Source organism: Chiloscyllium plagiosum, unplaced genomic scaffold (assembly GCF_037043375.1).
Source record: "Chiloscyllium plagiosum isolate Xiang-an unplaced genomic scaffold, Cpla_swu_hap1 HiC_scaffold_50, whole genome shotgun sequence".
Taxonomy (NCBI): domain Eukaryota; kingdom Metazoa; phylum Chordata; class Chondrichthyes; order Orectolobiformes; family Hemiscylliidae; genus Chiloscyllium; species Chiloscyllium plagiosum.
Window position 1 is genome coordinate 54,963,459 of NW_028270188.1, and position 12,654 is coordinate 54,976,112.

The 12,654-nt window shown below is 54.6% G+C and overlaps 1 protein-coding gene across 1 annotated transcript in view; it reads right to left on the reverse strand.

The window, feature by feature from the left end:
- shc1 (SHC (Src homology 2 domain containing) transforming protein 1) overlaps positions 1-12,654 on the reverse strand; it is a 116,898-nt gene that overhangs the window by 2,474 nt on the left and 101,770 nt on the right. The window contains 6 exon segments of the mRNA XM_087985115.1: positions 269-442; positions 1,285-1,366; positions 2,696-2,719; positions 2,721-2,895; positions 8,122-8,248; positions 8,352-8,403. Coding sequence (XP_087841241.1) covers positions 269-442; positions 1,285-1,366; positions 2,696-2,719; positions 2,721-2,895; positions 8,122-8,248; positions 8,352-8,403 — 634 coding nt within the window.

A 12,654-nucleotide genomic window follows, 5' to 3' on the forward strand; every position in this document is an offset into this window, starting at 1 on the left:
CGAGTGCCCCATTCTCTCCCCCCCATTCCCCGTGGGAGCGAGTGCCCATTCTCTCCCCACTCCCCGTGGGAGCGAGTCCCCCATTCTCCCCCCCCCCACTCCCCGTGGGAGTGAGTCCCCCATTCTCCCCCCCCCCACTCCCCGTGGGAGCGAGTCCCCCATTCTCCCCCCCCACTCCCCGTGGGAGCGAGTCCCCCATTCTCCCCCCCCCCCCCCCCACTCCCCGTGGGAGCGAGTGCCCATTCACCCCACCTCCTCCTCCACTCACTCATGTCGAAGATGTCCCTCTGAGTGCTGCCGTTGGTCTGTCCGACCACTGGGGGCTTCGCTTTGTCCAGGTTCTGCACATTGACGTACGAGGGGTCATCGAACATCTCAGAGCGGCATCCTGACTTCCTGCTGGGGGTTAAACCTGGGTGACCGAACCTCTGCGGGGATGTACCTGTGGGGAGGTGGGTAGGTAAGGGGGGGGAGGGGCGGGGCGGGAGGGGTGTTGAGGGGGGTCAAATCGCATGGTCAGTCAGTGTCTGAACAGGCCAGGGTTGACCATTGTAGGAGTAGGCCTTGCGGAAGCCTGCTCCCCAAGACGGTGGGGGGGGGGGGGGGGGGAAAGTGTCGTTAATTCCTTCCCCCCTCCCCCTCAAGGCATCGCCCTCCGTAACGAGCCCTCCCCCACCCAGAACCGAGAGTTGCACCCGTTGCTGGTGGGGTATGGAGTCACATGTAGGCCCGGCCTACTGGACCCCTAACCCCGACGATGGGGGCTTTCACCACAATGGTTCCCCCATTCCAGTGGACTCCGGATCGGATCAGTCGGATTTATGTTCCTCTGGGGGGGGGGAGAGGGAGGGGGTGTGCGGGGTGGGATTCGAACCCGTTACCCTCACCACCCCCCCTCAGACAAACCCAAAAGCGTAGCTAACCCTTTGAGGATCCTGCCAGCCCACTGTCTCCCCCTAGCTGAGGAGGCAAGAGCAGTCGCCATGGGAACGGGTCTCCATTACGAGGCCTGACGCTCTGGTAATGATGGCGGGCAGTTTGGGGAGGGGGCGGGCACGGTTGAGAGGTTTTTAGCAGACACCGCGGGGGGGCGGGCGACCACACACCATGCCACACGGGGAGCAGCGCTGGTCCATGGAGGTGCGTCACCACAGCTTCCCCGAGGGGCGATCAGGGACAGGGCGAGGGCACCAAGTTGGCCTCGGTTGGGAACCGAGAGCCTTGGGCATGGGGAGGCACGGCGTCGTCTCCCGGAGATCCTGCGGAGGGCGTCCCGCGCCGTACCTTGCGCGGTGGTCAGCTGCTTCGGAGAGTCCGAAGATGACGACTGCGAGTCGTAGGCCTTCCCTGGCGTTTGTCCCACGGGCTGCACGGGAGAGAGAGGAAGAGAGAGGAAGAGAGAGGGAGAGAGAGGGAGAGAGAGAGGGAGAGAGAGAGGGAGAGAGAGGGAGAGAGAGGGAGAGAGAGGGAGAGAGAGAGGGAGAGAGAGGGAGAGAGAGGGAGAGAGAGGGAGAGAGAGAGGGAGAGAGAGAGGGAGAGAGAGGGAGAGAGAGAGGGAGAGAGAGGGAGAGAGAGAGGGAGAGAGAGGGAGAGAGAGGGAGAGAGAGACAGAGGGAGAGAGAGGGAGAGAGAGAGACAGAGGGAGAGAGAGGGAGAGAGAGGGAGAGAGAGAGACAGAGGGAGACAGAGGGAGAGAGAGGGAGAGAGAGACAGAGGGAGAGAGAGGGAGAGAGAGGGAGAGAGAGGGAGACACACACACACACAGAGACAGAAAGAGAGAAAGAGAGAGAGAGACAGAGACAGAGAGAGGGAGAGAGAGAGAGAGACAGAGACAGAGAGAGAGAGGGAGAGAGAGAGACAAAGGGAGAGATAGAGGGAGAGAGAGGGAGACACACACAACACACACAGACAGAGACAGAAAGAGAGAAAGAGAGAGAGAGACAGAGACAGAGAGAGGGAGAGAGAGAGAGACAGAGAGAGAAAGAGAGAGAGACAGACAGAAAGAGAGAGACAGAGAGACAGACAGAAAGCAACAAGACATGATGCTTAGCCAGCACGCTGTTAACAGACAGGGCCGCCCCTCGCTGTGACTGGTCACCGTCATAAGGCGGATGGTGGGGGGGGGGGCGTTGCCCCGAGAGGGACCAAGAATGAGCAGAATCTCTTCTGGAGGGATGTGAGAGGCTCAGTCACTGAGAGATTGATCGGTGTGGAGGATACTCAATGGCTTGACCAGGAGTAAGCGCATGGCGCTGAGGTAAAAGATCAGCCATGGGCTTGTCCAATGGTGGGACAGCCCTGATTGCCGAATGGCCTTCTGCTCCCTATCTTGCCCTAGGGGGGGGGGGGTGGGCAGAATTGTCTCCTCCTGCTCCCATGTCACCCAAGGGGCTGAATGGCCTCTTCCAAAGCCTCATGGCCCGAGGGACAGGATGGCCTAGGTCGCCGAAGGGCCAAATGGCCTCTTCCAAACCAACATGGCCCCCTCCACAGCCTCATGGTTTGAGGGACAGAGTGGTCCCTGTTGCCCAGGTGGGCTGAATGGCCTCTCCACATCCTCATGGCCCAAGGGGCCAAATAGCCTATGCTACACCTTGCCCCCCCCCCACCAACCAACTGAGGATCCGAATAGCCTATGCTATCCCTTTGGGGGCTCAAATGGCCTCCCTCCGGCGTGCCCGCGGCCTGTACTGACCAGGGTGGCTCCGTGATGGTTGGGGTGCTGCGGCGGGGAGGGCAGGGAGCCGGGGGGCCGCGACCCCTGACCCCTCGCGGTGCCGGACGTCCACCAAGCCCCCCAGCGGCGGCTCCTTGCCCGGGAAGTCGTTGTAGTACTGGTGGTCTGCGGGATCTTCCTCTTCCTCGTCCCAGGCCGAGCTGTCGAAACCCGCCATCCTGCCCCGAGGGAGGGGGGGGGGAGAAATCATTAGATCACAGAACGGCATGCGTCCCCACCCCCCCACTCCACCCAGCGATGGGCAGCTAACGATGGAGGCCGCCCTCCATGACGAGCAACCCGCATTTGCGTAGCGCCTTCGGACCGTCCAGCCACCAGCAATGCTGCGCAGGGAGACGATCGGGGGTGGAACAGGTGTTTGACCCATATTCCCTCCAAACCCTTCCTATCCATGTCCCCATCCAGATGCCTTTCAAATGCTGTCATTGTACCAGCCTCCACCACTTCCTCTGGCAGCTCATTCCATACACGCACCACCCTCTGTGTGAAAACGTTGCCTTTCGGGTCCCTTTCCCCTCTCACCCTTAATCTATACCCCTCTAATTCTGGACTCCCCACCCCAGGGAAAAGACTTTGTCTATTTACCCTATTCATGTCCCCTCATGATTTTATAAACCTCTATAAGGTCACCCCCTCAACCTCCGACGCTCCAGGGAAAACAGCTCCAGCCTGTTCAGCCTCTTCCTATTACTCAAACTCTTCATTCCTGGCAACATCCGGGTAAATCTCTTCCGAACCCTCTCCAGTTTAATAATCTCCTTCCTGTAATAGGGCGACCAGAACTGGACACAGTTCTCCAGACGAGGCCTCACCAATGTCCTGTACAACCCCAACATGACGTCCCCAACTCCTGTACTCCAAGGTCTGAGCAATGAAGGCGAAACATCTTCTTAACCACCCTGTGACACAAACTTCAAAGAATTATGTCCCTGAGCCCCTCGGTCTCTCTGCTCTACAACACTACCCAGGGCCCTACCATTAACTGTATACGTCCTGCTCTGGTTCATTCTCCCAAAATGCAACACCCTCGCATTTATCCAAATTAAACTCCATCTGCCACTCCCCAGCCCATTGATCTAATCGATCAAGATCTCTTAGATAACCATCTTCACCACACTACCAACCTTAGTGTCATCTCCTAACCCATGCCTCCTAAATTCTCATCCAAATCATTGATGTAAGTGACGTCCAGCAGGGGACCCAGCACCGATCCCTGTGGGACACCGCTGATCACAGGCCTCCAGTCCGAACAACAACCCTCCACCACCACCCTCTGTCTCCCACCGTCAAGCCAGTTTTGTCTCCAATTGGCCAGATCTCCTGAATCTCATGTGATCTAACATTCAATAGGCTACTATGTGGAATCATAGATTAGATTAGACTCCCAACAGTGTGGAAAAAGGCCTTTCGGCCCGACGAAGAGTAACCCACCCAGACCCATTCCCCGACACTTACCCCTGACTAATGCATCTAACACTATGGGACAATTTAGCATGGCCAATCCACCCTAACCTGCACATCCCTGGGCACTACGGGACAATTTAGCATGGCCAATCCACCCTAACCTGCACATCCCTGGGCACTATGGGACAATTTAGCATGGCCAATCCACCCTAACCTGCACATCCCTGGGCACTATGGGACAATTTAGCATGGCCAATCCACCCTAACCTGCACATCCCTGGGCACTACGGGACAATTTAGCATGGCCAATCCACCCTAACCTGCACATCCCTGGGCACTATGGGACAATTTACCATGGCCAATCCACCCTAACCTGCACATCCCTGGGCACTACAGGACAATTTAGCATGGCCAATCCACCCTAACCTGCACATCCCTGGGCACTATGGGACAATTTAGCATGGCCAATCCACCCTAACCTGCACATCACTGGGCACTACGGGACAATTTAGCATGGCCAATCCACCCTAACCTGCACATCCCTGGGGCACTATGGGACAATTTAGCATGGCCAATCCACCCTAACCTGCACATCACTGGGCACTACGGACAATTTAGCATGGCCAATCCACCCTAACCTGCACATCCCTGGGGCACTATGGGACAATTTAGCATGGCCAATCCACCCTAACCTGCACATTTAGGGGTGACTTGATAGAGGTGTACAAGATGATTAGGGGTTTACATAGGGTCGACAGTGAGAATCTTTTTCCACGTATGGAGTCAGCTATTACAAGGGGCATAGCTTTAAATTAAGGGGTGGTAGGTATAGGACAGATGTTAGGGTAGGTTCTTTACTCAGCGAGTCGTGAGTTCATGGAATGCCCTGCCAGTAGCAGTGGTGGACTCTCCCTCATTATGGGCATTTAAACGTGCATTGGATAGGCATATGGAGGATAGTGGGCTAGTGTAGGTTAGGTGGGCTTGGATCGGCGCAACATCGAGGGCCGAAGGGCCTGTACTGCGCTGTATTCTTCTATGTTCTATGTTCTATCCCTGGGCACTATGGGACAATTCAGCATGGCCAATCCACCCTAACCTGCACATCCCTGGGCACTGTGGGACAATTTAGCATGGCCAATCCACCCTAACCTGCACATCCCTGGGCACTATGGGACAATTTAGCATGGCAAATCCACCCTAACCTGCACATCCCTGGGCACTGTGGGACAATTTAGCATGGCCAATCCACCCTAACCTGCACATCCCTGGGCACTATGGGACAATTCAGCATGGCCAATCCACTCTAACTTGCACATCCCTGGGCACTATGGGACAATTCAGCATGGCCAATCCACTCTAACCTGCACATCCCTGGGCACTATGGGACAATTCAGCATGGCCAATCCACCCTAACCTGCACATCCCTGGGCACTACGGGACAATTTAGCATGGCCAACCCACCCTAACCTGCACATCCCTGGGCACTATGGGACAATTCAGCATGGCCAATCCACCCTAACCTGCACATCTTTGGGCTGTGGGAAGAAACTGGAGCACCCGCAGGAAACCCACGCAGACACGGGGGGGTGGGAGGGGCGAACGTGCAAACACCACAGACTGTCGCCTGAGGCGAGGGATCGAACCCGGGTCCCTGGCGCCGTGAGGCAGCGGCGCTAACCACTGAGTCACCGTGGGATCTTGTCAAAGGGTTTACTGACGTCCATGTGAACAATGTGCACTGCTCTGCCCTCGTCAATCTGTCTGGTCACATCTTCAAAGAAACTGAAATCAAGTTTGTGAGAGACAATTTCTCTTGCTCAAAGCCAAGCTGACGATGGCAAGCCTGCTGTGCTTTTCCAGCACCACCCCAGATGCGGTCTCCAGCATCTGCAGTCCGTACTTTTGCCAGGCTGACCATCCCTGGTCAGTTCTCTGCATCAAACCTCGTTTGGCATCTCCGCGCCCAATCCACCATCTTGTCAACGTCCTTTCTTGAGTTCCCTCCTCACTCCCTCCAATCTCTCCACCTTTCATCCCATCTGCCAGACCTCGCAATTGGGCAGGGAGTGGGAGAAAGTGGGGGAGAGAGACAGAGAGGCAGAGAACACGAGAGAGACAGGAGAGAGAGAGAGAGAAAAACAAAAGAGAGAGGTAGCGCGGAGAGAGAGAAGAGAGATAGAAAGGAGAGAGGGAGAAGAGCAGGACAGAAGAGAGGAGAGAGAGAGGAGAGAGAGAGAGTGGAGGGATTACAAAGGGGAGAGGGAGGGAGGGGTGAGATGGGGAGGAGGCGTGACAGAGAGAGAGAAGGGCAAAGGGGGAGGGGGAGATAGAGAGAGAGAGAGATACAGGAAGGAAAGGGATAGAGAGAGAGAGAGGGGGAGGGTAGAGATGAGGAGGGGGAGAGAGAGAAAGTGGAGGGAGAGAGGGGTTGAGAGAGAGTGAGAGGAGGTAGAGTGTGGGGAGGAGAGAGGGGGAGAGAGAGAGAGAGAGAGAGAGAGAGGGAGAGAGATCGGGAGGGGAGAGAGAGAGGGAGAGAGAAAGGGAAGGGAAAGAGAGGGAGTGCGGGGAGAGAGAGAGGGTGAGGAAGGGAGTTGGGGAGAGGGACAGGGAGGTAGGCAGGGGAGACAGAGCAAGGGAAGGGAGAGAGAGGGAAGGAGTGCACAGAGAGAGAGCGGGAGAGAGGGAAGGGGGGAAAGATAGAAGAGAGTGAGAGGGGAGGGAGTGAGGGGGTGGGAGGGAGAATGCGAGGAGAGGGAGAGTGAGAGAGGTGAAGGGAAATAAGGGAAAGGAGGGTGAGGTAGAGATATAGGAGGGAAGATAGAGCGAGGTTAAAGAGGGAAGGGAGACCAGAAGGAGAGAGAGAGAGAGATGGGAGAGAAGGAGGAGAGAAATGGTGAAGGAGGAGTGAGGGGACGGGAGAGGGAGTGGGGAAAGAGGAGGGAGTGAGGGGACGGGGAAGGGAGGGAGTGAGGAAGGAGGACAGAGGTGGAGGTGATGAAGGGGCAGTGTCGGGGTACTGTAAGACTATCCCCAGCTCTACAGTGTGCTGGATACTAGTCTTTTGAGGGGTTCAGAAGGTGGAAGGGAAAATGGGTGAACGAAAGGAAAGGGTGGGAAGGAGAGGGACGGGGAAATGGGGAAGGAGACAGAGAGGTCTCTTGGTTCAGCAACACTCCCTAGGACCTTACCATTAAGTGGATAAGTCCTGCTAAGATTTGCTTTCCCAAAATGCAGCACCATGTATTTATCTGTCACTCCTCAGCCCATTGGCCCATCTGGTCCAGATCCTGTTGTAAGCTGAGGTAACCCTCTTCGCTGTCCACTACACCTCCAAGTTTGGTGTCATCAGCAAACTTACTAACTGTACCTCTTATACTCACATCCAAATCATTTATATAAATGACAAAAAGTAGAGGGCCCAGCACTGATCCTTGTGGCACTCCACTGGTCACAGGCCTCCAGTCTGAAAAACAACCCTCCACCACCACCCTCTGTCTTCTACCTTTGAGCCAGTTCTGTATCCAAATGGCTAGTTCTCCCTGTATTCCATGAGATCTAACCTTGCTAACCAGTCTCCCATGGGGAACCTTGTCGAACGCCTTACTGAAGTCCATATAGATCACATCTATCACTCTGCCCTCATCAATCCTCTTTGTTACTTCCTCAAAAAATCAAGTTTGTGAGACATGATTTCCCACGCACAAAGCCGTGTTGACTATCCCTAATCAGTCCTTGCCTTTCCAAATACATGTACATCCTGTCCCTCAGGATTCCCTCCAACAACTTGCCCACCACCGACGTCTGTAATTTCCTGGCCAAACGTTAATACCCACCCTGGGCACAGGGTACCAGGAGGGACTCTTCCAACCCCTTTGACTGGGGACCCTCAGGGGTAAGGCTCCTGTGGTTGCCTCTCTGGTGGGTAGCGAAGGTGCCACACGCGCGCGGGCGCGGACGCTGGAGACTGGCGCTTTTACCTGTCATGGGGGGTGACCAGTTTGGGAGGATTCTTCAAGTACTGCTTGAAACGCAGCTCAAAGGCTTGCCCGATGGTGCTGATGACATCCTGGGCCATGGCATCCGGGCACTCCAATATGTGGCACGCTGAGGGGGGGGTTTAGGGGGGAGAAATAAAGTGACGGACGGTCAGCGGGCAGCATCGAGACTTCCCCGCGGCGAGACTGCGCCCAAAGAAACAGGCACCCACCTCTTTGATTGACAGGGTCTTTGGCTACGTAGGCAACATATTCTGCAGTATCCTGGAAAAGGGGAGAGAGAGAGAGAGAGCAAGGAGTTAGACACAACGCTCAGAGCAGGAGGAAGGATTGGGGAGCGGGGGGGGGGAGGGTTATCGCTGAAGGTTGCCCTGAGTTGCTTCCGGGTGCTCCGGATTCCTCTCACAGTCCAATGATGTGTAGGTTCAGGTGGGTTGGCCATGCTAAATTGTCCCATAGTGCCCCAGGGATGTGCAGGTTAGGGTGGATTGGCCATGCTAAATTGTCCCATAGTGCCCCAGGGATGTGCAGGTTAGGGTGGATTGGCCATGCTAAATTGTCCCATAGTGCCCAGGGATGTGCAGGTTAGGGTGGATTGGCCATGCTAAATTGTCCCATAGTGCCCCAGGGATGTGCAGGTTAGGGTGGATTGCCCAAGCTAAATTGTCCCATAGTGCCCCAGGGATGTGCACGTTAGGGTGGATTGGCCATGCTAAATTGTCCCATAGTGCCCCAGGGATGTGCACGTTAGGGTGGATTGGCCATGCTAAATTGTCCCATAGTGCCCAGGGATGTGCAGGTTAGGGTGGATTGCCCATGCTAAATTGTCCCATAGTGCCCCAGGGATGTGCAGGTTAGGGTGGATTGCCCCTGCTAAATTGTCCCATAGTGCCCAGGGATGTGCAGGTTAGGGTGGATTGGCCATGCTAAATTGTCCCATAGTGCCCCAGGGATGTGCAGGTTAGGGTGGATTGGCCATGCTAAATTGTCCCATAGTGCCCAGGGATGTGCAGGTTAGGGTGGATTGGCCATGCTAAAGTGTCCCATAGTGCCCAGGGATGTGCAGGTTAGGGTGGATTGGCCATGCTAAATTGTCCCATAGTGCCCAGGGATGTGCAGGTTAGGGTGGATTGGCCATGCTAAATTGTCCCGTAGTGCCCAGGGATGTACAGGTTAGGGTGGATTGGCCATGCTAAATTGTCCCATAGTGCCCAGGGATGTGCAGGTTAGGGTGGATTGGCCATGCTAAATTGTCCCACAGTGCCCCAGGGATGTGCAGGTTAGGGTGGATTGGCCATGCTAAATTGTCCCATAGTGCCCAGGGATGTGCAGGTTAGGGTGGATTGGCCATGCTAAATTGTCCCATAGTGCCCAGGGATGTGCAGGTTAGGGTGGATTGGCCGTGCTAAATTGTCCCATAGTGCCCCAGGGATGTGCAGGTTAGGGTGGATTGCCCATGCTAAATTGTCCCATAGTGCCCAGGGATGTGCAGGTTAGGGTGGATTGGCCATGCTAAAGTGTCCCATAGTGCCCAGGGATGTGCAGGTTAGGGTGGATTGGCCATGCTAAATTGTCCCATAGTGCCCCAGGGATGTGCACGTTAGGGTGGATTGGCCATGCTAAATTGTCCCATAGTGCCCCAGGGATGTGCACGTTAGGGTGGATTGGCCATGCTAAATTGTCCCATAGTGCCCAGGGATGTGCAGGTTAGGGTGGATTGCCCATGCTAAATTGTCCCATAGTGCCCCAGGGATGTGCAGGTTAGGGTGGATTGCCCCTGCTAAATTGTCCCATAGTGCCCAGGGATGTGCAGGTTAGGGTGGATTGGCCATGCTAAATTGTCCCATAGTGCCCCAGGGATGTGCAGGTTAGTGTGGATTGGCCATGCTAAATTGTCCCATAGTGCCCAGGGATGTGCAGGTTAGGGTGGACTGGCCATGCTAAAGTGTCCCATAGTGCCCAGGGATCTGCAGGTTAGGGTGGATTGGCCATGCTAAATTGTCCCATAGTGCCCAGGGATGTGCAGGTTAGGGTGGATTGGCCATGCTAAATTGTCCCGTAGTGCCCAGGGATGTACAGGTTAGGGTGGATTGGCCATGCTAAATTGTCCCATAGTGCACAGGGATGTGCAGGTTAGGGTGGATTGGCCATGCTGAAGTGTCCCATAGTGCCCAGGGATGTGCAGATTAGGGTGGATTGGCCATGCTAAATTGTCCCCTAGTGCCCAGGGATGTGCAGGTTAGGGTGGATTGGCCATGCTAAATTGTCCCGTAGTGCCCAGGGATGTGCAGGTTAGGGTGGATTGGCCATGCTAAATTGTCCCATAGTGCCCAGGGATGTGCAGGTTAGGGTGGATTGGCCATGCTAAATTGTCCCATAGTGCCCAGGGATGTGCAGGTTAGGGTGGATTGGCCATGCTAAATTGTCCCATAGTGCCCAGGGATGTGCAGGTTAGGGTGGATTGGCCATGCTAAATTGTCCCACAGTGCCCAGGGATGTGCAGGTTAGGGTGGATTGGCCATGCTAAATTGTCCCGTAGTGCCCAGGGATGTGCAGGTTAGGGTGGATTGGCCATGCTAAATTATCCCATAGTGCCCAGGGATGTGCAGGTTAGGGTGGATTGGCCATGCTAAATTGTCCCATAGTGCCCAGGGATGTGTGGGTTCGGTGGGTTACTCAGGGGTAAATGTAGGTGGGGGAATGGGTCTGAGTGAGTTACTCTTTGGAGGGTCAGTGTGGACCTGATGGGCTGAAGGGCCTATTTCCACACTGTGTGGATTCTATGAAACAAACTAGCCCCACTTGCCTGGGTTGGGCGCATCACCCTCTCAACCTTTCACAATCCTCAACCTTTGCAAATGCCTTTTACCTACACCTGCAAATATCCCTTCTTCTGGAATTTCATTCCACACACGAACCACGCGGGTGTGGGAAAATAAATTGCCCTTTAAATCTGTCTCCTCTCTCTCTCTGTCTCTCCAGAACGCCGTGTGGTTCGAACTCATCTGGTCCTGAAGGAGGGTTACATCCCGAAACGTCGGCGACGTCTCCACCTCATGACGCTGCTTGGCTTGCTGCGTTCTCCCAGCCTCCTGCCTGTCTCCATTCAGTGAGATCACGACTGCTGTTCGTCCTATTTACAAGCCTCCGCCTCCCTGCTCTCTCACCGTAATCTCTCACTGTGTGAAAGCATTTACTAGGGGGGCCTCAATTACTTCCCCGGGCAGGGAAATTCCACAGCTTCCCAACCCTCTCGGTAAAGAAATTCCTCCTCAGCTCAGTCGGAAATCTGCTCCCCCTAATTTTGAGGCTCTCGTCCTAGTTCCACCGGCTAGTGGAAACATCCTCTCTACTTCAATCTGAATTATTCCCTTCATAATTTTATCTGTTTTCTAATAAGATTCCACCCCCCCCACCCCTTCAAACATCTGAATTCCAATGAGAGTATAATCCCAGTCTGCTCAGTCTCTCCTCATAAACCAACACCCTCAATCAACCTCTTTAACTTCCTCTGCACCCCCTCCAGGGCCCAGTACATCGTTTCTCAAGTAAGGTGACCAAAACTGTACTCCAGGTGTGGCCTCCTCTACAGCTGCAACATAACCTTCCTGCTCTTCGACGCCATCCCCTTAGCAATGATGGACAAAATTCCATTTGCCTTCCTAATTACCTGTTGTACCTGCAGACTGACCTTCTGTGATTCATGCACAAATATCTTTGGTGATTCGCCGTATCCATGCCCCCTCACAATTTTATAAACCTCTGTAAGGTCACCCTTCAGCCTCCCACGGCTGGGGGGTCGGCTCATTTAGCAGTGAGCGGAAGAGTCATAGAGATGTACAGCATGGAAACAGACCCTTCGGCCCATCTTGTCCATGCCGACCAGATATCCTAACCCAATCTAGTCCCGTTTGCCAGCACTTGGCCCATATCCCTCCAAACCCTTCCTATTCCTGTCCCCATCCAGATGCCTTTTAAATGCTGTCATTATACCAGCCTCCACCACTTCCTCTGGCAGCTCATTCCACACACGTACCACCCTCTGTGTGAAAACATCACCCCTCAGCTCCCTTTCCCCTCTCTCCTTAAACCTATGCCCCTCTAGTTCTGGACTCCCCCCCCACCCCAGGGAAAAGACCTTGTCTATTCACCCTATCCATGCCCCTCATGATTTTATAAACCTCTATAAGGTTCCCCCCCTCAGCCTCCGACGCTCCAGGGAAAACAGCCCCAGCCTGTTCAGCCTCTCCCTGTAGCTCAAACCCTCCAACATCCTTGTAAGTCTTTTCTGGACCTTTTCACGTTTCACAAACCCCTTTTTGACCAGAAATGAACACAGTATTCCAGAAGTGGTCTAACCAATGTCCTGTACAGCTGCAACAGAAAATTTTTGATAAAGTCCCACATAGGAGGTTAGTGAGCAAAATTAGGGCGCATGGTATTGGGGGCAAAGTACTAACTTGGAATGAAAGTTGGTTGGCTGACAGGAAACAAAGAGTAGTGATAAACGGCTCC